Genomic DNA, 27411 nt, shown 5'->3' on the forward strand with positions numbered 1-27411 from the left:
AATTGTACAGACAAGATCCATAAGCGCGATGTACATTTTGTATTTCTTTTGGCCAAACTGACCCACTATTTAATGTCTGACGCCATTAATTTGATATGAATTGCCAAATGCAGTGCAACGTTTCAAAGAACTTTCGACTACTTCAGATGGATCCAACAGCAAACAGTCTACAGAACACAACCGTATGGTAAGAGACAATACTTTATATTAAAAACAATTATACATTAAAATGAATGAGCTGAAAGTTTGATACAAAATATAAACAGCCAAGTAATGTACAATAGCCATGTCTCACTGTTCTCCTCAATCTCTTTCTGGCTAAACGGACAGGTATGAACGCTGTCATCTATGCACTTGGTTGGTTGGGAGAGAGTTGACCACAGCATTAAGGCTAGGGTAAAGCACCATGAAACGTATCTGGAAAAAAAACTTTAGACGTCAAACAAATAAGTGAATGTTCCATCCCTTGTTGTACATTATAATAGTGAACTACATCATGATCTCCAGGTAAACCTTTGAGCTGTCAAGCAAACAAAAGTTGTCAGGAAAAAGGATTCCCAATGCTTATTGATGCAGAAAACCCACTCATAGCAGCAACAATCTAATCACTATGAATAGATACTTAAATGGGACAAATAGGGGGTATTGGGTCATTGCAGTGCTTAGACACCATTTCAGGAGCCTTTTTAGGAAGGGATCAAATTCAAAGGCCAATCATAATGAACTACAAATGTAATGTACATGGGTCACAACCGCATATTCAGACATATTTCAAGTTTCATCAACTGTGCATGTCATCATTACTTACCAAAACATTAGTTGTATTTAATGATATTACTCTATCTGAAATGACAAGCAATACCGACAGCGCTAGAAAGGTTTTCTTAGCTTGGCAATTCATAAAACAAAGACTAACACTAGAATGACCTTACTATGGGTTTTCCTGAGTACATGTTACGATCAGCGCCATGCCATGTTTGGTATCCAATATTTCCTTATGGACACCGCAAAGAATAAACGTTCTTGAAATTGTCACCGCTGAGACGTATCCTCAGGTGAATCCCCTTGTGGTGGCAGTGAAGGGAAAGCCTTAACAGAGAAGGGTGAAGGAGTCCTCAGGATTGCCTCTCGACGAGAATGTGAACAACAGAGATTAAAGGTGGTTGTCTGTGTGTGTGTGTCTGTTGAACTGTGAAGGCGTTAGTTAAAAAAGGTCAGTTCTCAATAAAACAAGTGTTTTCTTTAAAAAAGGTCCCAGAGCAGGAGAGGGGTTTGAGGACGTCTGAAAGAATCAAACAAAAGGCTCATAAGTGGTAACAAATTTGTGATGTATACATTAGGTTCATATTTCTATTAGGTTTTTAGTTTTTAAAGAGAGCTGACTTACAATTAAGAATGACTCAGCCGAAGCTGACAGCCAATGAAATGGCTAGGATAATGATGAGAATGGCACAACAGATCATAATCCACATCTTCTTCTGCAGGAAAAAAAAATAGGTGTTCAACCACATCTTTAGGTCACATACTTAAATATGTAAAGGTGAGAGCTTTGAAGCAAACCTTTCTTGCTTTGGTCTTGTACTCGACTGCTTTCCCTGTGTTTTCCACAGCCTTCACCACATAGTCGCTAGAGCTTAAAATGTTGGCTTCAATACGGTTCACCATCTCCCCCTTTAAAACAAAGAAAAACATCATTACAGACACCTCCTTGATGGTTTAATCCAAAAATATATAAATATACATTGAGCTTCCCAATGTGTGATCTGGAATTGTGATGTGCTCGACCTATACAACAGTGATCCACTGCATAAAAACATTTAACAGTAAAGTGTTTAATTTGCCTTACAGATGGCAATGATCCATTGGCATCGAGGAGGAGACAAATCAACTTCTTTCAAAGCAAGTGTGTTTGACTAGATTTGCAAACACTATATAAGTAAATGGGTCTGGTGTTACCTGAGCTTCCACCTCCATGGCCAGGTACTGGAACATGTCATGCAGATCCCTGATGCTCCTCTCTAGCTTAAGGATCTCATCGTGCCGAGACTCAATCTCATTCAGGGCCTGTTTAGTGGCTTTAGTGTCAGTCAGGATCTGCATGACAGAGAAAATATGGTAGTTAATTTTCAGCTTGCAACTTGTCACACAGTGAGCAACCACATCTTTTTATTTGAACAGATTTGACTGCAGAGAAGACATACCCAAAGCCAACAGGACATAAACAAGCAGTATTCACTAAAGGGGTTTGGCTTTACAGCTTGCACTATGTAGGTCTCTGTACATCAGGACAGTGATTTTATTGTGTGCTTACCACGTCCAAGCCTCAAGTCTAATGAAAACAACTGGCATGTCTTAAACAAAACAAATCTATACTCAATCCCACTTCAACAGTATGGGAATTTAACTTGTGCTGTGACTCGCATTGTCACTACGAGCACACTCACATTTTGCGTGAAAACATCCGTCTGTCCGCTTTCCAGCATAGTGTCCAACTGCTCGTCTGTTACATCATTTCCAGCTGCAAGAAAACAGAGCTCTTTTAAGTGGCTGCATCTGGGAAATCATTCAAGCTAATTGTAAAATGATCTAAAGTTCTGCAAATTTGTAACAACGGAAGGTTACAAAAATTCATAGCATGTTGAAATGTGTTCACGGTTCCTCTTTCTGACTAGGCAGGGCAAGGCTTCAATCCAGTCCTTGACTCAGACGTACTGATTTTGAGCTGCCTTTTTATCCTCTCCACGTTGCGATCTCTATACTGGGCCTGGATGGTGTTACAGTGACCCATCAACTCAACAAACTCCCTCGACAGGACTCCATGCTGGAAAAAGAGGGTGAAGACCAATATGATTGGATCAGAATGAGGAGCAATTGTTAAATAAACAGCAAATTACTTTTTTTTTTATCACACTTCAATGAGTTTAAGATGCTCTTTTATATTCTGTTGTTTCTTACCTGTGCTCTTTGCATCCTAATGTTAATAGCAACATACTTCCCTTCCTCTTCTACTTTCTTAGGTTCAATTGCTACAAAACAAAAAGGTAAAAAGTATATTACAAGTCTACATTCAAGAATATTTACTGACAAACAAGAAAATAAATACCTTAATACAACTTGTGACCAAAGCCAGCTCATGACTTACTCTTCAGTCTTTTCTGAATCAGACAGGCCAATGTTTTAATCTCTTCTCTTAGGGTCTGGAGGTCTCTTTTCATGCCTGTAACAGACCCACACATCACTTAGGTCGCCGTTTAATCAAGTAGTAACAAATGCATTACAAGGAAGTAGGATTTTGTAGGAACAGTAAATACACTAGGTTCTGAGTCCAACACGTACAATCTAGTGTGAGGAGAGACTTTGACCCCTACTTATTGAATCAATTACATGCTTTTACTTTTCATTCATTGAGCAGACACTTATTCAAAGCGACATGCAAATATAACTCAAGGTTTCCTGATTGAATGCGTGGAGAGTGAGTGAGATTTGCTGAAAAAGGAAACAGCTGTGTCATACTGTCTACTTACTGTCCTCTGGCTGTGGCATGCCTAACACTGTTTTCTGTTTGTTCTCAAGGTCAGAGACCTTCTTTTTGAGAGATTCCAGTCCCTCCCGGATCTCTTTCACCTGAGGGAGAGCACACAGCATGGTGTGTACAGTGATATGATCACCTCAGCAGCACACATGAACCCCTTGAACGAACAAGGTGACAGTGCACATGGTGACAGTGACAGTGACCCAGGGTGGGCTGCATAGACAGACTGTTGACACAACAAACTATTCCAAACCATGCCACCCACAAACCATACAAGTCATACTCTTCCTAGGATGACTACAGTGTGGTGATGTGGAAATGGCATAGAAGGCCTCATCAACCCCCTTAAGGGATTTTTGGGGTGATGATTCACTCCCAGGACTTTTGAGGGCTGACACTTTGCTTGTAAATAGATTGCTATAGTATCACTACTTGGGCTGCTACTATTAGCACTACAACTTTGCTGAAGTAACAGGCAATAACGAACCTTCTTGAAAAAGGCATCATTCTCCTTCTCTTCCTTTGCTGAGGAAGTGCCAGGCTTAATCATGAGAGAGCCTTCTTCATCCTCATCTGAGGACTCTGCTTTCTGTTGTGGAAAGAGCATGATTTAAAATCGTCAACACAATCCTATATTGTTGGTAACAGTCAAGTAGACGTGGAACAGTCATGTAGTCATGTAACAGTCATGTATCGTGGCCTACATCGGCTGTGTAGAACAACATTAGATAACGTAGCTCAGTCGATTGCTTGAAAATGTGCTGTGGTCGATGTACTCGACTCAGTGCCATGCATGCCCTGTCCTGGCCTCTATTTTGCTTTCGTTATAAAGGGAAGGAAAACGTTACGTTAGCTGGCCAATACAATAATTTGTATCTGACTAGGGGACGTTGGCAAGCTAGCGATATGACCAGTTAACCACCTGCAAAAATGTTTATTAGCTACCACGATTAACATATAAACATGCGTTAATTTTGTAAACCCACTGCTTGCATATTGACAATGTAACTCAGCGTGTAGAGCTAGCGAGCTAACTTTTGCTGACTAGCTAGCTCTAGCTCTTAGAACTTACATTTCCCAACTCCTTGGTTCGGTCCCGCATTTTTTTCAAACTCAGTCCAAAGTCGACGAGTAAAATCAACGGATATGCTTTTCAATATCTCGAAGAAAGGTAAACTTGGCTGTCACTAGTTGGCTTTCAGTAGCAACAAGTAGAAACTTTTGCATTTGATCATTCAAGAAGTAATGCTTCTCTTCATCTGTGGTTTTAATCGTAATGTAACTAGTGCCACCCCACGCTAAACTCAGTACCGCCACCTGCTGTTGTACTGGATAACAGTAGAGCTACAATAAATGTGTATTTGTTACCACATGATGGTGCTAATTGCCTTTCTATCGCATGTACAATCGAGATATTGGTATTTTCCGCTAAACATTTAGTCTATAATGATACATATCACCCTTTATGTGTAGTGTACCGAATATCAAGGAAACCTTTGTGAGCATGTAATTTAACTAAATTAAATCGGTAATTCTTAGCTAGACTCTTTTGAGCCAAATAGTAGATTAAACTACTTTTCCCATACTGCACTAGCGAGCGGCGTCGTGAGCTGTCACTCTGCCCGGGGAGAAAATTGGTCCAGCATCTTTGAGCAGTGGAGTGGGTGACAGGAACCATAAAATGCATAGAAATTAGCTCGCAATTTCCCTTAATTTGCGATGTGTTCGCTATAGCAATGAGAGAAACGGATTTTTAAAGGGTGGACCTTCTCTTTAACCTCTTTGGAGATTTGGCCGTTTGTCAATGAGATATGTGGAACCGCTCTAACCATCGGTGTTAAAGCAGAAAAATACAAGATGAAGAAGCAATTCAATCGAATGCGACAGCTCGCCAACCAAACAGTGGGCAGGTAAAGACAATTCTACAATGTAATCAACCACTTTAAAACCCATGAAATGGAAGGATGTTGTGCGGCGTCCGAGCTGCCTATAACAAATATTGATTCGTTTTGTAAGGGTTTTCATATTAATAACATCATTAGGCTACGGGCGACAATGAATGCCTTTAAGTATAGGAAATATAGATTGATCATGGTTGCGCCCGTGCTCGTCATTCAAGGCAGAAACGCTCCCGCACAAGAAGATGCGAGTGACAGGAGCTATTCTTAAAAAAAAGCTACTCGCAGCCAGAGTAGGGTACCATCCCAAACGGATGATGGGTAGCTAGCTACCTTAAAAGTCAATTTACTTTATATCATCTATTTACGAATAACGGGGGCTGGGGGGGGGGGGGGGTGCTATCGTTGCCGTGATTCATACAGCATGTAGGTCACAATAAATTCAAAGTTGCGTTATAAGAGACCACTGGACAATTTTAGAGATGGTGTGAAATCACATTGCACCATCCGGCTGTCCAGATGATGCTGGCGTTTTGGAACCGACACATATCCAGCTGCTGCACTAGTATAATGTGGATAGTTAATGGGGGGATCGTGCCTTCAATTCTCTGGTCTGAACTGAAACTCAAGATCTTTGTTACTACGGCAACAGCCGAGCCAAAGGCCTTGGTGGTGTTATGTCAGTTGAGGTTGTGTAGTTCGGAGTGGCATCCCAGGAAACCCTTCTGGTCAAATTGGATTGTACCAGGGACACATGGTTAGAGAGACATTGTTATAGATATGAGATTCTCTGGCTCTTTGCCCTGGAGTCTGGTGTTCTGTTGTTCTCCAAACTTTATTTGTCAACCCCACCTAGAGCTTGATACTCCATGTCTGCATTGTGCCTTTTGTGGTCTGGATTCAAAGGATTTATTGTTGCATAACCTAGTATTGATGTGGAGCTTATTTAAAAATAAACTCATTATACAGGTGTTATCGGGAAACAGGTACTGTCAGAATGAAAAGGTACATTGTGGACCAGACAAACTACTTTCAGCTCGCAGGTGTACAAGTTCTGAATTGATTGGGCATTGTAAGAAAATTAACAAAGGTTTTGTTTGTTTTTGTTGCCCAAAAAAACGGAATGATTAAGCTGGCATGCCTATGGGGCAGTGCGTGGTATGCTTTCCCTACACTGCTGGCTCCCTTTCAAGCATCAGAGAGTTAGCCATACATGGATAAAGATGTTCTGATCGATGCTAAAGGTATAACCTCTCAACCTAGTGGACTTGTCATAGTAACAGGAAACCCCGATGCAGGCATTATGCACCCAGTTATAGGAGATTACTGGAACCAATATCAGGAGAAAAGTACTAAAACCATCTCTAACTGTTGTTAAGGATAAGGACTTGGGATGCAACAAAAGAATCTTTCTTCATTGAAGACGCAATGGTAGCCAATGTATAGATGTGTGTTATTATTTTGTTTAACACTTTCCTATATCACAGTTTTTAGGCCGTTACCCTCAAAGGTTCAAAGCCATGTGAGTCTGTATCCCTGTGTTTAAGTGCCAACAACAACAGAAGCAACAAGCTGTGTCTGTGTGTGTGTGCTCGCATGTGATTGTGTGCCTGGTTTGTATGTGTCTGTTAGGTGTGGGAGCGTTTCCCTGTCTGCCCTGAGAGCCAGGACAGCAGCCCACTGAGGTGAAACACCCCGTAATGAGTTTTAACCTGTATTCTAAGAGGCGGAACAGCAGGGGCAATTAGTCATATTTAGAGGGTTTAACCTCCAGCGTCACCACTAGCCATACATGTCATTTGAATGTTTCTACGACTATGACCTTGGCATTACCTGTCTCACCTGGAGAAGAAGATTTGGAATTTTACGTTGTCAGGCTTGTCTTGTTGGGATAGAGATTTTGTTCTCCGTCACATTAAGCTGTGAACTGGTAAAACCACATCTTAACCTGGCCCAAGCACATCCATACTCCAGTGTAATGATATGGCTCTGGGCTCTGGGTGAAGGTGTGTAGCCTAATTTACTCTAGATGGTTTATTTTTAGCTTTTCTTTCACATTTTTGGTCCGCGGTTTGGTCTGTATGGGGTCAGGTCACCAGTGTGGGAAATTGTTTATGTTAGAGGGAAGGGGTGGCAGTGTCTCTTGAAGCAGGAATGTTTCCTCCTGAAAAACGGGAATTGTGTTGCGGTCATTCTGCTGGGTCAGCAGAGGAAGCTAAAGAATGTTTGCACTGATAAAAAAAAACATTTCCAAGGATGTTAGAAAATGAGTTTCTAATCCTCAACAGCGGTTTGGGAAATTGTCTGGCCAGTCTTTGTCACATTGGTAATGTAGCCAACAGACAATAAGGCCCTAAAGGCAGTACCCCCCCCCCCCCCCCCCCCCCCCCCCCCCCCCCCCCCCCATGCATTTAATTGCTGGATAAACCATTATTGACTCTCTCTTGTGTTGCTTCTGGTGATTGCACTGACTTGCTGTAGCCTAAATTGCCAGGCTGTTATTGTTCTGTGAGAAATGTCTTTACAATTTTGAATTTCCATCTTGGACGTAATAGTTTTTTTCCTGTCAAACCAAAGGGAATGATTTACAGTCATACCCGAACTCAAAACCACCAATTGATTGACTGATGAATTTAATGAGCAAATCTGATGTAAAGGTCATTATTTACTAGCCATTCACTTTTGCATGACAGAAAGGAGAAAGAGGACACAAGGTGGTGTCTATAAATTAGTGTCTAAACTGTGAAATTGTGAACCATGGAGACATATCCAGCCTACACCAGATGTATTTAGTATCTTAATGTCGTTCACACAAGATTAATCTCCTCATCCAGTTTAGGCTTTAGGACTAACTCAAGTTAGGTTTGTGGACATTGGGCAACCTTAAACATCAGGTGTGGCGGTGATGGTTTTCCCAATGCTGCTTCGATGTCAGGCATGCCACACATACACATGTATGTCTGTCAGGGTTTAGAGTTTCCCAGGGAGGCTAAATCTAGTCTGGCATCCCCATCTATTCCCCCTATATCACCACAAGGATGTTTCATGGTCAACCCTACTGTGTCCTTGTGTGAGAGATCCTGTTGTCTTGACCCTGTCAACCAAGACATCAACCATTCCCCCCCAGCAGCTTTGTTTAGTAGAAAGGGGCCACCAAACTGCAAGGCCAAATAAAGAGTTTCTATACAGCCACTTTGTGGATTAGTAAAAATGACTTGATAGGCGTGAACATAAATTATGCTAATCTGTTTTTCAGCCTTCCTGTTCACTGGACCATTCAGCGAAAAGATAATGAATCTCATTTGTCAAACATGGCGGACATATTCTTGATTGTACAGAGCTGTATGTTAATGCTAACAACGTCCTCACGATTTATAGATTAGATGCCCTGCACCGGTCGAATGATTGGTAGTCATGAGTCCCTCCGATGGTAAGTGTAGTTCTGTGTGAATGCGTTCTCTTGGGTGCCAAGTCAAACGGTCAGACGTAATGAGTGTTGGTTCAGTCCGGGGAGGGTGCAGGATTGGGCCATGCCTAACAGAACCTGACATGGGTGACATTACCTTTATGGTGTGAAGGGTTGCACCTCACTGGGGTACTAAGGGGTGTTGATGCCCAGAAGGTGAGAACAACCATTATAATCATTCCCCCTTTTTGTGTTTGTGTGTGTGTGTGTGTTTGTGTGCGTGTGTGTGTGTGCATGTGAATGTGCATGGCCTTGTCTGAGTCTACCTTGTTAATCATTCCGATAGTGTTGTAATGATAGATTCCTGCAAGCAATTAGAGTGTGGTCCTATCTCTGGATTCCACTGTAATTATGAGAAAATGAAAGAGACTAGAAGCCTGCCAGAGGGGTTGGGGGGGGGGGGTCTCTCACTCTCTCACACTTACTCCCCCTCACTCTTTGATGATCACGTACACACACCTTCCATCAGCAGTCCTCCCACGCCCTTCTCCTGCTTCTCTTCTGCACTAGTCATCCTTCTCTCAGTGCACGGCTTATTGATTTACCCGTCTATGTATCTTCCCATTCAACAGAAAAGAAGGACTAGTGCATCTCCAGACATGACGATTGGCTGATCGAATGTGTTGTTGAAGGGAGACTGAAGCGTGTGATCTTGTTTTTCCTTGTCTCACACTGACCACGATGCAACAGACTAACCCCTCTGATTGAATCATGGGTGGTCCGTGTTGAGATTCCATAACAGTGCGGTAACATTGGGACAAATCTAGACGAGGAATCCAAAAGCATCTCAGTCACGTCGTGAGAGCCTAAGTTGTGTGTGTTCTTTTGGGAAATCAGGCCTGTTTTTTTTCTTCTGTGAAACGTGGAGAGTCACAAAGAGATGTGTCGTCTCCAGTGGAGCGTAGCGGCACCCACTGAAGTGTGATGTTGGGAGATGCCACTGTGGATTGTGTCTGAGCCCCTTAGGACCCTGCAGACGCCACACCCGACCATGCTCAGCTCCACTGATGACAGCATCTCAGAGATAAAGAGGGATTGAGGGAGACAGTGAGGTAGGTGGAGGAAGATGAAGGATGAGTCTTTCTGTCTAGAACAGTGTTTCTTACTGGCAATATTTTGCATGGAATTCAGAAGTTCAGATAAAACCCAAGGCTACACTTAAACCTTTCAAACTCTATTGGTTTTTACCCGTACTTTGATAATCTGTCATTCTACCTGTGAACGACATGTGCAGAGAGAGCTTGTCAGTACATTGGAGCTATGAAACATCATCAGTTTCCCTCATCAAAGAGAGATCCATCATAGGAGCTGAGAGGGCGAGCTGGAATGAGAAAGGAACAGATGATCTGGTCTGACTCAGAGAAATGGGGCAACAGGCCTGACTGCATGCTATCCCGTGACACGCCCATTCCATCACCAGGGCATTCCGGATCGTGGGTGCTAGTGAGGCAGGCACTGGCCCACTCTGGTAATGACATCACACCTCTACCCCACCTTCCCTACGAAAGTCCGTCACAATGTCTTCATGGCAACCACTGGGACAGGGCGGATGACTGTGGACCTATTAGCAAGCCAGTAAAAGGAACCCACCTAGAATGACAACAAATAGCCTCTCTGGATACTCCTAAGCTTACTCAAAACATGTTCATAAATCCCTCCCCAAGGGGAAACCTGAGTACTCTCTCAACATGCACGAAAAAACATGGTCTCAGCCGGACAGGAAATTACATCACGGGTAGAATAACAATCCCAGAGCTCTTGCAATGGTTTTTGCTGTTCTAATAGATGCAAATTGCCGCCTGTTGGGAGTTTGAAACCCACTCAGTGACCACATCTTCTCCCAGACATGCTGATTCTAATTCAGACATGTCAGATGTGGTAAACTTGAGTCCCGTGTCTTCCAAACACTGCCAAATGAAGTCCCACAGAGAGTACAAGCCGTCATCACTAAATCGAATAAGAAAACACATCATTAATCAAGAATGAACAGAGGATTCCATGAGTCTAACATTTCAGGGCGGTGACAGACACACACATTGTTCCTTATGGTGTTTTCACTCCGCACTGTCGCAAAATTATCCTTAATAGGCCTAATCGTGTTACTCTTCACCCATACCTTCTTTTCTATTGAGACCGCAAGGGTTAAAAAAAACTGCTCTGCTTCTCTTTCATCAAACAGTATTAGAAAGAAAAAAAGGTATGCCTTTATGAATGAGGCTGATGGAGGATAGAGAGGCCTACCTCATTATATTCACATTAGGTAGCTGTTTCTGGTAGTGAGAGACGGAACCATTCCCCATTCTAATGGGAACGATTTTTCTTCTTTCACGTTACTCTCTCTCTCCATCCATCCGTCCTCTGTGGTAGTTTTCCAGCCTCTCTAATGGTGGCTTATGCCTCCTGCGTTTCTCCACCCTGTGGAGGGACATTTGCTGAGCCTAATCTCCTTCGGAAACAGGGAAATAGTCCAGCAGGATAGTCATCACTGGGTTTTTATTTTTTATTTTTATTTTTTTTTTCAAGGCTTTTCAGGTTTAAAAAAATAGGACACTAGTATTACTGGGAGGGAAATAGGTTGGCACACATTCAGATAACATAAGGTGAAGATAACACACACAAACAATAACTCAAGTATGACAAGAATGGATCATTATTGATATATTAAACAAGCAATTTTACATTAGCAGCCAAGAATATAAGTTACGTAATACGTGTAACTGTGTGCACCATGTTTCTGAGGCTTCCCTATGGGACTGTACCAGACCTGTGAGCTCTGTGCAGTATAGCAAATGACCTTCAGTAAAGGGCCAGATTGCCAATTTGCTCTCTGAACTCTGACCAGTCATGTGATCCTTACGGGATCACAAGAACACACCCTACCCCTCCATCCCCTCCACCCCCAGCTGTCAGAGGGGCGTGGCCACCGCTACCACACTTACCTGTTAAACTTTAATGGAAGTCAAAGCCCCAGAGCTCAGGTGTCCCTGGCAGCACAGAGACAGACGAGGTGTTGGCTGAGGGCTAAGGGTGAGGAGGGCACCCACGGGCACAGTTGGGTTACGAGTGCTACGGCATCACAGGCACTGGCACAAAGCTGATACAGCCCCCTGAAACGTCGCTTTCATTTGCTGCACTGAGACCAAGTTCAGGCTTGACCAGTTATATAACACTTACCCTGATATAACATCATTAAACTTGATTAATTATGTTCAGAGGCAGTGCAGAACTATTACTGTAGTTATATCACTCGATAATGTCATGTCACCCATCATTTGTACAGTGGTGGCTGCACTGTCTGTATAATATAACTGAGAATCATGACCTGCGTCCCACCCTGATCTCCGCTAATGGTCCATACCTGCAGACGGTGACAGGAGAGAGAGTCTCAACCTTAACGGCTCTTTCTCTTCTCACTACAGCTCTAGTGTTAAAGTGCTTGATAATCAGAGAACCTTAGCAGAGCACATCAAAGCTAGTGGCCACTGTAGTGTTTCCGTGTGGTCAGAGAGGAAGAGGATGATAAGCATGGTAGTGGAACGAGAGGGGGATGAGTCTGTCTGTGATGGAGAGAGAGAGGGAGAGAGAGAGAGAGAGACAGTGACAGAGAGACAGAGACAGTGACAGAGAGACAGAGAGAGAGACAGAGAGAGAGACAGAGAGAGAGACACAAAGAGAGAGAGAGAGAGAGAGAGAGAGAGAGAGAGAGAGGAGAGAGAGAGAGAGAGACAGACAGAGAGAGAGAGAGAGAGAGAGAGAGAGAGAGACATAGCAATGTCACTGCAGGAGTAGGGTAGTATTCTGGGAGGGGCAGACAACAGACTCCGCTACAAAGAATGTTGTCTGATGACTCTGGACACAAGGGAGACGAGTCACTTATCACAGCACAGTGGATGGGGCGGTGGAGGAGAGGGTGAGAGATCGTCTGAGGTTGTCTGGAGGGAACAGAGCTGAGAGGAAAAACCTCCCCTTCGTTTCCTGCTCTCCTTCCAGAATGTGTCCCCCCCCAGCTCAACATTAACCCCTTAAACCAGCCTCTGGTTTCTTCTGTCATACATCACTTTAATGTGTCTCAGCCCACAAATCTTCATTTCCACACAAGTATTCCATAGCAATGCATGGGGAGGGGGGGGGGGGGATGCCTGTGTTGAAATGCCTGAATTATCCTTCATTACTCTTCACATATGTATAGTATTCCTTAGACTCCATGCTGTTCAAGGCTGTAGTCTCTTTGAGTTTCACAGGATTAACACACTTGCAATTGGCCTCAATGTAACTCGTAGTTTTTGTTCTGGAATAGCTTAAATGTCATCTCCTTAAATGCCAGTTAGATAATACTTTATTCAACGCTGACTTTAAGTTAATTCATGTTGGGATTTATATGGACATGCTCAGACAGTCTTACATGTGACTGTGCGTAGGCTCTGCTGTATCTTGTGCAGTGAATGTGAAAATGTATCTAATCTCCTTCTGAAAATGAATCTGAGACTTCCCCTCCCTGCAGAGTCCTTTAAACCTCTTTATCCCACACACCTTGTAAAAGAACAGCTTTATGGCTAATGCGGATCTTGCCAGCACTAAAGTAGTTCTTCATACTAAAGTTTTGTAATTGGACAGCACTGAAACTAATGACAAAAATGACTCTCTCTTTTTAAACAAATTCCATGGAAAAATATCCAACAGATCAAATAGTTTCAGGTTTAAGATAGAACCATTCAAACAGAAAGCAGACATTTGTATTATGGACAAATGTTTTTATTATTATTGTAGTAGTACTTGGAAACCTTACAATTGCCATACACATACCAAGTGATGATTTGATCTTGCTATATTTTCTTCAATACTGTTACAGCCAACATGGAGAGACTGCCCCCAAACTGGGGCAACTTTAGAATTCAGCCTTTTTCTGGACATATCAACTTTGCCTTAAATTTTAATAAGACCAGATCAAAGACAAAAACAACAGTTTTAAAACGTCCTTGTCAGTATAATGTATGGCCTCCCACAAGAAGTGGAGCCAATTAGTTCTCTGAACACCATAGTGGCAAAAAATAGTCTGGAACAAAGCTTCACGACAGGGTACTGAGGATGATAAATTGGGTCTTTTTTACTCAACCCTGCTAAAGTGCTTGGATATGTGAATTGTCTTGCTGGGTGGGCCAACCCTTATCTGCCCTTTAAATGGGACAAATACCATGTGTGACACTAAACACGACATTTAAGAAGTCGGCGTGGCACTAGTGCACACACCTGAGGCCAGTAATACCCCCTCACTTCCAGGTGTGCTCTCGTTTACAGGTAAACCAAGAGAGCGCAGAGACGTGTGCAAACCCCCACTTTGTGATCCCTCTGTGTAAATTGTTTATGTTCTGGGTGTCAACTGGGGGCTTATTTTAGCCCAGGAACTTGAGTTGCCCTTTCGAAAATATAAGTTTCAAAGCTGCCTCAGACAACAAACCCATCTCCAATCAGGAGTGCAACTCCTACATGAAAATGTTTCTTAGAACATAAAGATGTCAGACACAATAACGTGATATGGCTCCATAATGAGCCAGTGCACACCAGGGGCACTGTTAGCCCAGATTCAAGTCTCTTTCATGCTTGAAAATGGATCTCTACAACGAGTCGTCATCTCTTTACGAGGAGTCCATGTTTTGTCAAATCAAAGCTAGAGTTGTATTAGAGGACGCTTGGGGGAGATACTCATGCTGCGAAGCTCCTGAGATCAGATAGAGGAAGACATGTTTGTTAGAGTGAGGAATGGATCTCTCTTCCATGCCTCCTACAAGGCACCTCAGTACTTATGATGAACCGGTCATAAAAGAGAATTCTCGAACAAACACCACAACAAAGGCCTATCAGTAGTGTTGGTGCTAAGGTGGCAGGTTTGGTGGTGGGTTAACGTCTCCTGCCGTGTCCGTAAAGACTCAAGAGGTCTGTATAGTGACCCACTTCACTCTGGTGTCCGTAAAGACTCAAGAGAGGTCTGTATAGTGACCCACTTCACTCTGGTGTCCGTAAAGACTCAAGAGAGGTCTGTATAGTGACCCACTTCACTCTGGTGTCCGTAAAGACTCAAGAGGTCTGTATAGTGACCCACTTCACTCTGGTGTCCGTAAAGACTCAAGAGAGGTCTGTATAGTGACCCACTTCACTCTGGTGTCCGTAAAGACTCAAGAGGTCTGTATAGTGACCCACTTCACTCTGGTGTCCGTAAAGACTCAAGAGGTCTGTATGTGACCCACTTCACTCTGGTGTCCGTAAAGACATAAGAGGTCTGTATAGTGACCCACTTCACTCTGGTGTCCGTAAAGACTCAAGAGAGGTCTGTATAGTGACCCACTTCACTCTGGTGTCCGTAAAGACTCAAGAGAGGTCTGTATAGTGGCCCACTTCGCTCTGGTGTCCGTAAAGACATAAGAGGTCTGTATAGTGACCCACTTCACTCTGGTGTCCGTAAAGACTCAAGAGAGGTCTGTATAGTGACCCACTTCACTCTGGTGTCCGTAAAGACTCAAGAGAGGTCTGTATAGTGACCCACTTCACTCTGGTGTCCGTAAAGACTCAAGAGAGGTCTGTATAGTGACCCACTTCACTCTGGTGTCCGTAAAGACTCGAGAGGTCTGTATAGTGACCCACTTCACTATGTAGCTCTTTCACACGCCCACTTCCTCTCATTCAGGAATGACAAATATCTTGCGCCAGGAAGTGGGCCGCTCGATCCCACGTGCTCCCTGCTGTGTGAGCACTCGCTGCCAGAGCACTGTCCCCGGACGGCTGAAGAACTCAGTAGTTATTATCCCGTATCTGAAGAACTCAGTAGTTATTACCCCGTATCTGCCAGATAAATCACTGGATCATTGATCTGCGGGATATTGATACAAGAAGTTTCCCCTCCAGGTTTTTTTAATTTAATGACACTGAATATCCTTATGTCACTCCAAAGTACCCTGGGAATACCTACAGTAAGCACGACAGAGAGACTTACGCTGATTTAGTGGGTTCTTTGTCCCCATACGTCAAGTCATCTCCACGCTATTCGTGGTTCCTGTGACATCGGGCTCCGAAACTGAGCCTATCTACTTCAGTCACCGTGGTTACTGCATGAAGGTTACGGGCTGTATGAGAGGTTTTATCCTCTGGTTTCCCTCCTATTCTAATCTGCGATTGTAATCCTCACTGATGTCTTAGTGCATGATGTCTTTATGTGGTGGCATACTGTGCACGTTCTATACTGCTGTCTGTTATTATTCAATATATGAATGTTCAAAAGGTTTTTTCCCCCTAAGATATGGTGCCATGTCATTTTCTTACCACATTAGTTTTTTATTTATTCTGATGCAATGTGGCCACAGATATGGTATGTGTCATGTGAACTATTTTGTATCAACTCATATCAAACAGAAACCGGTTTGATTTGTTGAGTAGGCTACTCTGTTTTGTTCATGATCTCCTCTCTGCTTCATCTTTTGTAAAGATATTTTAGAGCAGTCTTGGTACCTGTTTTTTTATGTGTGATGCTATACTTGTAGTCATTCCAGCATTCTCAGCGAAACTTTGACTTAGTTTGGCAGCGGGCATAAGTGGAATTTTCTGTTTTGGTAACATGATTCTCTCAAGTATACTCCTTAATCCAGCCTCCCACAATAGCCTTGTCAGCAGCTGGATTAAAAGGAACAACTTTTCTTTTATGCATTGGTGCTAACACCACAAAGTATAACGAGGACCATGAACAGATGTGTAGTATGATATTTCAGGGTAATCAAAATGCCATGCTGTATCCATGGGTCTGTTGGACCACACCCAGGCTGTGTGTAAATCAGGGTGGAACTGCAGGTCCTGGGGTGGGTGTGGTATTGATGACTCATCGCCAGCTTTCCTTACCCAGAGTGAGGACTTGCAGTGGATTTCTCTGCCTGGCTCAGAGATGCAGAGATGACACAGTTGATTGAGCTTGTGGCCACTCAGACGCTTCCAAATTTCAGTGCAACACTGCATGATGGCAAATCTCTGTGCTGAACGTCAGACCTCATATCTTATCTCTCACACCCTGACACAGATGAGACAGGACATGTCCTCCTGCAGCTGGGTTGTGTTGGACTCCCAGAGGGTGAACACGTTGCCCATGGTCATGTCCACATCCAAAAAGAGTCATTGTTTTTTTAAATAATTCCATAAATGCCAGCCCATAGCTCACTAGCTTCTATGATCTGTAGCCAGGAATCAGACAGCGTATGTTTCATAATCACCTAGCAGGTGCTCTTCCTAATGCATGTGGTGAACCAGACTCACTATGGCGTGTTAGACTTCAAAGCATGCCTCTCTGGACTGTGAAGAGGACCTGACCCTCCCTAACTGTGTTTTGAGCTGAATTGCAAACAGGCAGCGTTCTAGAGCTTTCCACAGTCCCACCTCTCTCCCTCTGTCTCATGTCATTCCAGTGGTGCCGAGTCCACGTTTGAAGACAGATGAGAGGACAGATGAACGCTGCTTCTCAGCCCAGGCATCTGTTGCCCAGTCGTAGAGCCTTAGTATGTGGATGAAATCACAGCTGACATTTTGAAAAACACAAACTTGCAACCAGAACAGAAGACGAGGCATACAAACGGTCGTGGTGGATTTGGTGTGGAGGTGAGAAACAGATGCTCGCTGCTCTGCCCAAGCCGCCGCCCTCCTCTGCCTCGATGGGAATTTAAATGATCTGAATTAGTGACACCAAGATGTAATTGGATCCAGTCAAAGCAAGGAGCCTTTGTCATTTCTTTGACGAGTCGGGCTTTGTGACCTTTCGAGATTGAAATTGGCACACTATAATGGCACACACTAACTCTAATTGGCTTGGTAGTTCCAGTGACAGAGAACCACATGCCATGTTTTCAGTCACAAATGAGAGAAATCCTAATTATTTGCATTCGTATATGCAGTTACACACTGGACCTGTTGTCTACAATCTGATCAGATGCAGCACAAGCACGCCCTTGTATGTGCAAGCTGCTGTTGAGGCATACATTGAGATCAGGGGTTGATATGATTAATATTTCAGCGCGATAGGATGGAATGTGGGTCGGGAATGAGGAGGAGGCCTTGCAGAGAGCGCGCTGACGGTGGGCCATAAATATCCCTGCGTTTTAATGGTTCTGCTTTATTAGAATTCAGTGTCTGCGAAGCTCATGGTAACGGGTACAAGTAAACCCAGAGGGCCCTGGCCGCGCCCGAGGGGACCTCACTTCCTCTGCAGTCAGCGTGGCTGGAGGACGCCCTCTTCTTCAGGCTGCACATGGAGTCATGAAAGTGTGTGTAGGTCTGTGTGTGTGTGTGTGTGCGCGTGTGTTGAAGGGTAAACCCGTACGTGGACAGATATGAGATTTAGCAATGCGGATGTTACTACAAAATAACGGATCACACATTCAATTTGGATCGACATAGTACTGGTTCGTAGTGCATGGCACCGGATTTGATTGTTTGACTCGACGGGTTTATCTCGGAATGTGGCCAGCATCTGTCAGGGTTTATCCTGAATGTGCGTGTGCCCATGTGGGTGGTGTGTTACACTAACACCTGTGTCAGGGGAGCTGCAGTGATGCTGGTCCCCTGGGGACGAGGATGTGAGAGAAACATTCCACCTGCTGTTCTCTGTGTGAGTTAATCTGGCGGTGAGGGGAGAGAGATAGGACACAACTCCACTGATCCTACTCTGTTCCACACTGTCTTCTACTCTCTCTCTCTCTCTCTCTCTCTCTCTCTCTCTCTCTCTCTCTCTCTCTCTCTCTCTCTCTCTCTCTCTCTCTCTCTCTCTCCTTTCTGTATAGTACACACAGATCAGGTTTTGTCTGTATTAGTGTCGATTGTCTTGTCTGCTATGTAGTTCAGTAGCTGTTTTTGCCCCTTGTCCACTTTATTGCTGGATGCTGAGCTGCATTCCCTTCTAGGAATGTTGCCTGGCTGTTTTACAGGCGTTTCTTCAAGGGGCGTTGACATATACTCCTTTCTGTCTGTTGTCACTTTTCTAATATGCATGCGGTTTAAAGGTGCCTTGGTAAACAGACACACCTCAAGCCTCACACAGTGCAGACGCTTGCTGCCACTTTCTGGAGTCCGTGCTGATATTTGTTGATTCTGTGTGTCACTTGATACTTTCTGTAACTTTATTCTCCAGTGACGTAGAGCCTGTGGTGGACCTTAGACTCAATCTCAGTCTACAGTTTCCACTGTATGTCGTACACTGTCCATGTTCATGTTCAAACATATATAATGTTACCAAGTACTGTCACACTACAAGAAGTGCATGCACTGGCCTTGTACAGACAAACACACTCCTAAGTAGATCTAGACAGTCAGCTGATACTCAACACTTCCTTCCATTGTAGTTCAGGATCAGACTTTCTTGCACAGGTCAAACACTTTTAAATGAGGATCCAAGCTGCGGCGTGTGTTGATAGGAGGAGCAGAGTTGTGGTGCCGTGGGAGGACTGGAGGACTGGAGGGCGGTACGAGACATGGACCATAGACAGAGACATGCTGGGTCAGGGGTGCAGGGTAGCTCCCCGCAGGGTAGCTCCCCCGTACAGCCAGTCATTAACCATTAACCAGATCATTCTACATTCCGGACATCCTCTATAAGCATGCAGACAGTGTGTGTGTGTGTGTGTGTGTGTGTGTTGGTGTGTCTGTGTGTGTTGGTGAGTCTGTGTGCAGAAGGAGTGTGTGTTCACCACGTCTCCTACAATGCTCCTCAGAGTGTGTGTGTGTGTGTTGGTGTGTCTAGAGTGTGTGTTCACCACGTCTCCTACCATGCTCCTCAGAGTGTGTGTGTGTGTTGGTGTGTCTGGAGTGTGTGTTCACCACGTCTCCTACAATGCTCCTCAGAGTGTGTGTGTGTGTGTTGGTGTGTCTAGAGTGTGTGTTCACCACGTCTCCTACCATGCTCCTAAGAGAGTGTGTGTGTTGCGGGGGCGAGGGGCATGTATCTGTTTCTGCAGAGCATCACTTCATCTCTGGGTGAAAACCAAGCCCTCCGGGAGGGATGCAGGGCATAGAGAGTTATCCTCAGTCTACCATTACACTGTTTTCACTCAGAGGAACACTAGCAGTATTCTGTACTGCTGGGATTGGATCTGGCTGAATCATCCCATCTTCCAGTTCTCCTAGTATCTTATCTCTGAGATCATTGTATCAGATCACTGTCATCCTGGGCTCGAAAATAATGTTGTCCCGTCGTCCCGGGGAATGAAAAAGATGTCTGGAACAACACAGACTTTGGGACGATGGACCATAACAATATAAAATGCACTAGTGGTTCAACAATTTTAAACACAAGGTGGGTGAAACATATCAATATATACAAAATAATCTTTTCAACCTTTTGAAAATATTTTCATTTTTGGACATAAAAAAATATTCAACCTTTTTTTTCCAAAACCTTTTTAAACCTTTAGAATCTTCCAAAAAGCCACACCAAGAATTGTGCTAGCCCCACCATGAAACAAGCAAAAACATTGTGTAAGCTGTTGTGTATGTATTCACACTGAAATTCAAACATTGATTTGAGACCCACGACTGTATGGATTACTTAATAGTGTTGAAAATAACCTAGACCCATGTCAGAATTTCTAAATGCAAAAACACAAGAATTTGCATTCTGGAACAGTTCAAATTCAGTTTGAGACGGTTCATTTTGCACTTCGGCACGGTACTGGGACAGTGAGGACAAAAGTTAGTTGTGAGCCCTGATATCATCACCTTATCCAGCCTGCAATAATCTTAATTGTGTTGTTCTGTTATGGAGAATTGCTGTGTCTCCCCCTACACAACTACTTCTCAACAGGCTTTCCAAACAGGTCCATTCAACCCATTTACTCCAAGCACTAGCATATGTTCAAATACCAGATTGTCATTCACTGGCAGGAAGAGCATTTATCCAGGGAGTTTAACGCTGAACACTGTTTTTTAAGGAGTATCATCCTGGGAAACCAAATTCCTGTCTCTGTCTTCCTGTGGCTTGATGGTAAATCAGATTTATTAGCCACTGGAGTAGAGAGGAAACTTGCCATGTTCTCAAACTGGAGTGTTCTTGTTTTGAGAGGTGGAGGGAGCTGCTTTTGTTAAACACTTCTACAAGACTACAACTATCTGTAAGATTCTGTGTGCTAACGCTAATTTAAGTCATTAGCTCAGGAGTTGTTGACTCACTAATCGATCATGTCCATTTGCCTCCTCCTCCCTGGGAAAGCACTGGTGTTCGGGGAGTGGAGCATGATGGGAACTACCTTTGCAGTTGCACCTTCAACCTGTCTGACCTGTAGATAACTGCAGCCTGGCACAATACAGTAACCAGCTAGGCCATTGTCATAAACTATTATATATATATATCTGCCAATTGTAGGTGGAAAACATCTATTTTGCCAGTCTGATACTTACACTATCTAAATTTGGTCATTGGGGATGCTTTGACCTGATAGGGGGGGATTGTTTGTGTGTGTTTATTTTTTGGTGGATACCAAACGAAGCGTTCAAGATTGCCACGGGTAAATGTCCCCCCGAGAGAGGAGACAATGGCCAGAGTGGGATGTGAGTGGTGGTGAAGCTGCTGTATGCATGCAAACAGAGAGCCAACAGTGACGACGGGAGCCACTCCCTCCCCTGTGGTACTGCAAAAGGGCACGCCAGGCTTTCATCATCAGACGCGGAGAGAGAGGGAGAGAGAGGGAGAGGGAGAGGGAGAGGGAGAGGGAGAGGGGAGAGGGAGAGGAGAGAGGGAGAGAGAAAGAGAGAGAGAGAGAGAGAGAGAGAGAGAGAGAGAGAGAGAGAGAGAGAGAGAGAGAGAGAGAGAGAGAGAGAGAGAGCAAGAGAGAGAGAGAGAGAGTCAGTTTACCATGACCCTCGTGTCCCACCCTTTCAGAAACCTGGAGCTCTCGTCCTTCTAAAAGAAACAAACAAACCCTCCCTTAGAGACGAGAGGACCGGAGTTGGAGAATGCTGTCCGGCTGCAGCTGTCACCTGCTGTAGTCTGGGAAATTTTCATATTAGTGTAGATTGAAAGATGTTTAGTATTTAGTATTCTCTCTGCAATGACCTTTCTAACTTGGGATGTTTTCATCTTTTCCTCAGGGTGTTCATTTTCTCTCTTTCTCTGTCTCCCTCCCAACACCACTATTAGTCATTCTCTCTAATTGTTCATTTTGAAAACTTGGCAGAGAGTAGGACTCCACCGTGTCACACTGAGAGCAGCCCAGAGAACTGTCCCTACAGCAGCACCAGGCGTCTCTGTCCTCCACACACAACGCTGGGGAGAGAGGGGGAACAGGGAAAGAGAATGAGAGCTGAAAAGAAAGTTGCAAAGGGAGAAAGATATACATTTTGATATAAGGACATACATATAGATAAAAAGAACTAGAGAGAGACTTATAGAGAAACAAAAACAAACAAGAGAAAGAGAGAGAGAGTAGCAATCCTTTATTTGCCACAATGTTTAACCCCCGCACCCCAGTCCTGGCTGTGATTCAGGCATGATTAGCATGAGTGAGAGATTTAGCAGTGTAGGGACCAACAGGCTGGCTGAGTTCTCCTACCAGATGTTCTTCACACAGGGAAAACAGGCTGTTTTTCACGCCCGCTGTAACATGTTGACATACTGGAGCAATCAGCTGGCCCGAACCAGGGCTAAACCTGGTGCTGTAGTCAGTTATGATAGTTGCATGAGCCCTAAATTCAGTTGAATTATTCAGCAATATCTTCTTTAAAACCTGAAACCTTTTTCCGCTGCCACGCCAACTCGTCGTTGCACTTGGCCCGGAGATGGCTTCAGCCCAGCCTAGGCATCCAAAGGTCCATTCCTGGTTGGTCTCATGTCAGGAGTGTCGGTCTCAGACAAAGCGTCCCATACAGGCCAGCTGTGTAAAGACTCCAGACCAAAGCTCAGACTGTAGATGGGGAGGGTCTGTGGAAGGTCTGTGTCAGCCATGCAGTGTGAGGAGACGGCCTGTGGCCTGGTCAGCCGTGCAGTGTGAGGAGATGGCCAGTGGCCTGGTCAGCCGTGCAGTGTGAAGAGACGGCCAGTGGCCTGGTCAGCCGTGCAGTGTGAGGAGACGGCCAGTGGCCTGGTCAGCCGTGCAGTGTGAGGAGACGGCCTGTGGCCTGGTCAGCTGGGTCGTGTGAAACAGTGGTTGTGATGAGGCAGGAGATGGCTGTTTTGTCAATATGCAGAAAACACACATTTCTACACACGCACGCACGGAAAGACACGCACACTTTCTATATACCCTTCACAATGGTAGACCTACGCAGGACCCAACACACCCTTGTCTTGCTCTATGTTGGAGCCCAATATTTTTAGCAGCGCTTAAATATTGATGCAGCCAGTACATGAATGTTTCAGCAAAAATCGTCCTTGAGCAGTGTTGCTGTTTCTCTCCCCATGCTGTTCATTCTGCCTCCTCATCCCAGGCCATGGGTAGTGGGGTCAGATGCCGCTCGACGTGAATGGCCAGACCGTTTTCTGTGCTTATTCTGGAATGAAAGATAAGGGCCGGGTTTCCCAGATCCGTTAAGAAGCTCTTAACGCTCAGAGCTTCTTAGGAGCGTTCTAAGAACGCTCTAGAACGCTCTTAGAACGTTCTTAAGAAGCTCTGAGCGTTAAGAGCTTCTTAACGAATTTGGGAAACCCGGCCAAGGCTGTTTGGATAAGCAAGACCCTGGAAGGGTAGTTAAGACTTCAATTTGTTGTCTTTCTGAACTAACTTGGCCAGCGGGCTGAGCCCTTAAGACGTAGTCACTGTTTACTATGCAGTGTGTGCTCTGGGCTGTGAGGTCAGATGGAGACTGAACCATGTTCCGTGCTGCAAAGGGGGAGATTTCAGGGTGATATAACTGTTGGAAGAATCCACTGAACAATGGGGGGAGGGGTTGTTCACAAAGCTCATCTAGAACATTTTAGGATCAGTGGATTTTTTCAGGCCGAGTGCCCAGGTGTTTTTCTTGGGATGTCTGCCGTTTTCAGACTGCCTTCATCTGCCAGTGCAGGTCTGCATTTTTGTATCCAGTCGTGTTTATTTACATATAAAGAGCAACTAGGGCCATGCAGGGATTTGTGAAGTATACACACACACTACTGAACATGTATGCTCATGCTAATAGATTAACATTTTCTCTGATTATTTATCTGACAGGGACACCCAGCAGGTTTAAAGATTCCATGATGTAGTTTTATATTACACCCCCTCTCCTCCTACACACATTACAGCAGAGCAGATGACCTTGAAGAGGTGTGTGTGTGTGAGCAGGATGTGTGTGTGTGTGTGTGTGTGTGAGCAGGATGTGTGTGTGTGTTTGAGAAAAAGAGATACAGATCTTAACTTGGGTGGCGAGGACAAATGAATGCTTGGCCTCTATCTGGCACTCTCACTTAGGACCCCAATGTTTTTTTCATTAAAGAAAAAGACTCCGGTTGACTTCAACGCTGCATTCATCTTCAGACGACACCTCCACTCCAGGGCTTTATCCATCCTCTGAGTGAAGCGCCTGTCACCATGGCAACCCCCACCCCCCACTTTCCCAGTTAGCAGTGAGAGTAAAGCATGCTGGGTAAATCTAACCCTCACCTGGAAGAAAGTGTGTGGTGGGGGGGGGGGGGTTGCCTTCTGTCCTTGAACCAGTTACCCTTTTTGAGATCCGTTTTGATCCGGTGGCAGATATTCAGTTCGACATGGTAGAAGGGGAGGAATGTCCAAGGGTTCTTCCTGCTGGTGTAGTAATGTTCCTGCTTCTGTCTCTGTGGAGAATGTTAAGCAGTGCACAGACACAAATTGAAGCGTTTCCATCAAAATGCAGCAGTGCCTTTGTCATATCCCGCTGCTAGTCAGAGCGATGCAGCGCAGGCATGATTAGAGCTTTATTGATTGGAGGCCCCGTGGCAGACAGGTGCCTGGGAGCCTGATTGTGGAATTGAATAGTGTGATTAAGAGCACTTTAGCCCTGGGAGGCTCAAACATGAATGACATCGGCGTAATCATGCCTAGATGTCATGAGACGGTGGAGACGGGAAAATCTGACTATGTTGATGGCCTGGCAGCCCTCCAGAGAACCATGGTCTTGTTTTAGTGCACCAACTCACTAACTTAAACCCACTACAGCATAGTAGTGTAGAGTCTGTGGTAATATCCAGTAGACATATATATCTGTATGTATATATTATATTCTCTATGTTGTTTTATAAGCATAAGTATACAAGATTAACATAAAAAAAACAATGAATGGTCTGTAGCGAGAGAAAAGGGGGAGAGAGACGTGAGTGGGGGGTGGGGTGGGGGGGGGGGAGCAATAGAGAGAGAGGAAGGAAGGGAGAACCAGAGTGAGCAGTCTCGAGCTCTGTCACTCTCATTAACCTGCTCTGTCCATTAAGCAGCCTGACTGAGGCTCCGCCCACCCAGCCACAGGGGGCAGACCACAGGGACAAAATGGAACGATGGCATCTCAGGCTGTGTGTGAGCTGGCGTGCTGGGCTTTGCTCCTGATTCCGGCCCCTACCGTGTCCAACAACACACACACACATATCCTCCTCCCTCTTCTACCGGTAAGCTGTTGCCAGCTAGTACTGAATAAGTACTGCCGTAGAGCTTATCTTCTTTAGGGTTGATAGCAATACAGAATATCAGCCCTGAACCTCCTGTACACTAACCCTGATTAACGCAGTTTAAAGGGATTTAGCTCTCGCTCGTAGCTGTGGGGGGTTTCCCCTTTAATGCGGAGAAAGGCCATCTAACAGTAGTTACAGGAAGTGGATCTCAGCGACAGCACACTAACGAGCTTGAGTCACTTGATTAAAAGGCTGCTCAGCATTTAGCATCCATTTATTGTGATGTCTCAAACAGCAGAGAGACAAGACTGCCAGACGCAAGGTCTCCTCTCAGTCTCAGACAGGAAGGCCTTAGTGAGGTGAAGCGTTTGGCGGATTGGTTCATCCGTGATGAGACTAGGCTCCCTATGTGTGTTTGTGTCTGTCTGTCTATCTGTCTGTCTTGTTCTTAGCAGTCTGTTTCAGCCTGTGTTCTTTCTGAACCTCGGTTTTTCTCCTTCCCATCCACTGGGAGTCAGATGGCTGAGCGGTTAGGGAATTGGGCTAGTAATCTGAAGGTTGCCAGTTCGATTACCGTCTGTGCCAAATGACATTGTGTCCTTGGGCAAGGCACTTCACCCTATTTGCCTCGGGGGGAATGTCCCTGTATTTACTGTAAGTCGCTCTGGATAAGAGCGTCTGCTAAATGACTAAATGTAAATGTAACTCATCCGTTCATCTGTGTGAAAAACTGGTCGTTCTCATTATCCTGCTCTAAGCCTCCAGTTTGTATTTACTGGTGGAGGTCACGCCAGGCCACAGGTTGCAGACAGCTTATCGTATTTACAGTTATCTACTCAGGAGTGTTAGCTATTTGTTTGCCTGGCTTCAATCAAGCATGTAGGTAGCGTGTCAGTCATTTTTATAGGCTGTACTTTTAGCATCCAAGATGTTGATTGAACTTTGGGGTTTGTTAGTTATTTATGTATTTTTTGTATGAAAGGTTGAAAATGAACTACACTGAAGTGCATCAAAGTGTGTGATTGGGTTTAGGACAACAGTAAGCATTCTCTCCCCACCTCTGTTTTGCTCTCTCTCTCTCTCTCTCTCTCTCTCTCTCTCTCTCCTCTCTCTCTCTCTCTCTCTCTCTCTCTCCCTCTCTCTCTCTCTCCTCCTCTCTCTCTCTCTCTCTCTCTCTCTCTCTGTCACTGTTCCCTCTCATTCTCTCTCTCTTCCATTGGGAACTCCCTGTATGACATCAGAATCTGCAGCAGTGTTCCTCTGTCCTGGACTGCTGTAACTGCTGCACAGCCCTTCCCTTCTCCTCCCTGCTCTGCTCCACTCAGCCTCAGTCTATACAGTCATACTGTACAGAATCCAACTTCTGACATGCTGCATGGAGACGAGGCCATTGCATAAGGAGCTGCAGTCTGAACGGAACCCTATCTCTGGACCTACCATACTGGACACACTGCACTTGCCTTCTGTGACATTCTAGTTTTAGTTGTGAGTAGTATTATACACTGTTCCATTGCCTCTGACGTCCGTGGACAATATGTCCAGCATGTTGAGCGTTTTTCTAAAGGGGGCGTCCATGCTATACTGCCCCCCCCCCCCCCCCCCCCCTCCTCAGCTGTGGTCCCTACACCATCCATAAGGGCTCAATCCCCACGTCATGCGTCAGCAGAACACATACAGCTGACACTCTGCCTCCTTCAGGCTGCCTCATCTCTATCTCTCCCTCGCCCGTCTCTCTGCGCCTCTGTGTTTCATCACCCAATCTCCAGCACGTTGCAATATTCTCTTTTTTCCCTCAACAGCTCATCGTGTTTTTCCTACCTCCTTCCGATACTTTCCTCTTCTTCTCTTTGACTTGTTCTCTCTGTTCCCTTCAAATTAGAGTCAGATGGCTGAGCGGTGAGGGAGTCGGGCTAGTAATCAGAAGGTTGCGGGATCGATACCCCCGCCG

At 44.8% G+C, this 27411-nt stretch overlaps 2 protein-coding genes across 3 annotated transcripts in view; one reads left to right on the top strand and one right to left on the bottom strand.

The window, feature by feature from the left end:
- Positions 1-183: 183 nt before the first annotated feature.
- Positions 184-4817, bottom strand: stx4 (syntaxin 4). The gene is made up of 11 exons (XM_047032737.1): positions 4605-4817; positions 4020-4121; positions 3525-3624; positions 3143-3217; positions 2956-3026; positions 2713-2821; positions 2445-2518; positions 1957-2094; positions 1561-1671; positions 1388-1478; positions 184-1282 (listed from the first exon to the last, which is right to left on the bottom strand). Exons 1-10 carry the CDS (start codon positions 4632-4634, stop codon positions 1401-1403), a joined length of 888 nt encoding a protein of 295 aa, XP_046888693.1. The 5' UTR covers positions 4635-4817; the 3' UTR covers positions 184-1282; positions 1388-1400.
- Positions 4818-5159: 342 nt separating this feature from the next.
- LOC124475542 (rho GTPase-activating protein 44-like) overlaps positions 5160-27411 on the top strand; it is a 41233-nt gene continuing 18981 nt past the window's right edge. For both annotated transcript variants that reach the window (XM_047032242.1, XM_047032246.1), the window contains exon 1: positions 5160-5442. In XM_047032242.1, coding sequence (XP_046888198.1) covers positions 5390-5442 — 53 coding nt within the window. In that variant the 5' untranslated portion in view covers positions 5160-5389. The remainder of the gene's footprint in view (positions 5443-27411) is intronic.

The sequence above is a fragment of the Hypomesus transpacificus genome, chromosome 13, assembly GCF_021917145.1.
Source record: "Hypomesus transpacificus isolate Combined female chromosome 13, fHypTra1, whole genome shotgun sequence".
NCBI lineage: Eukaryota > Metazoa > Chordata > Actinopteri > Osmeriformes > Osmeridae > Hypomesus > Hypomesus transpacificus.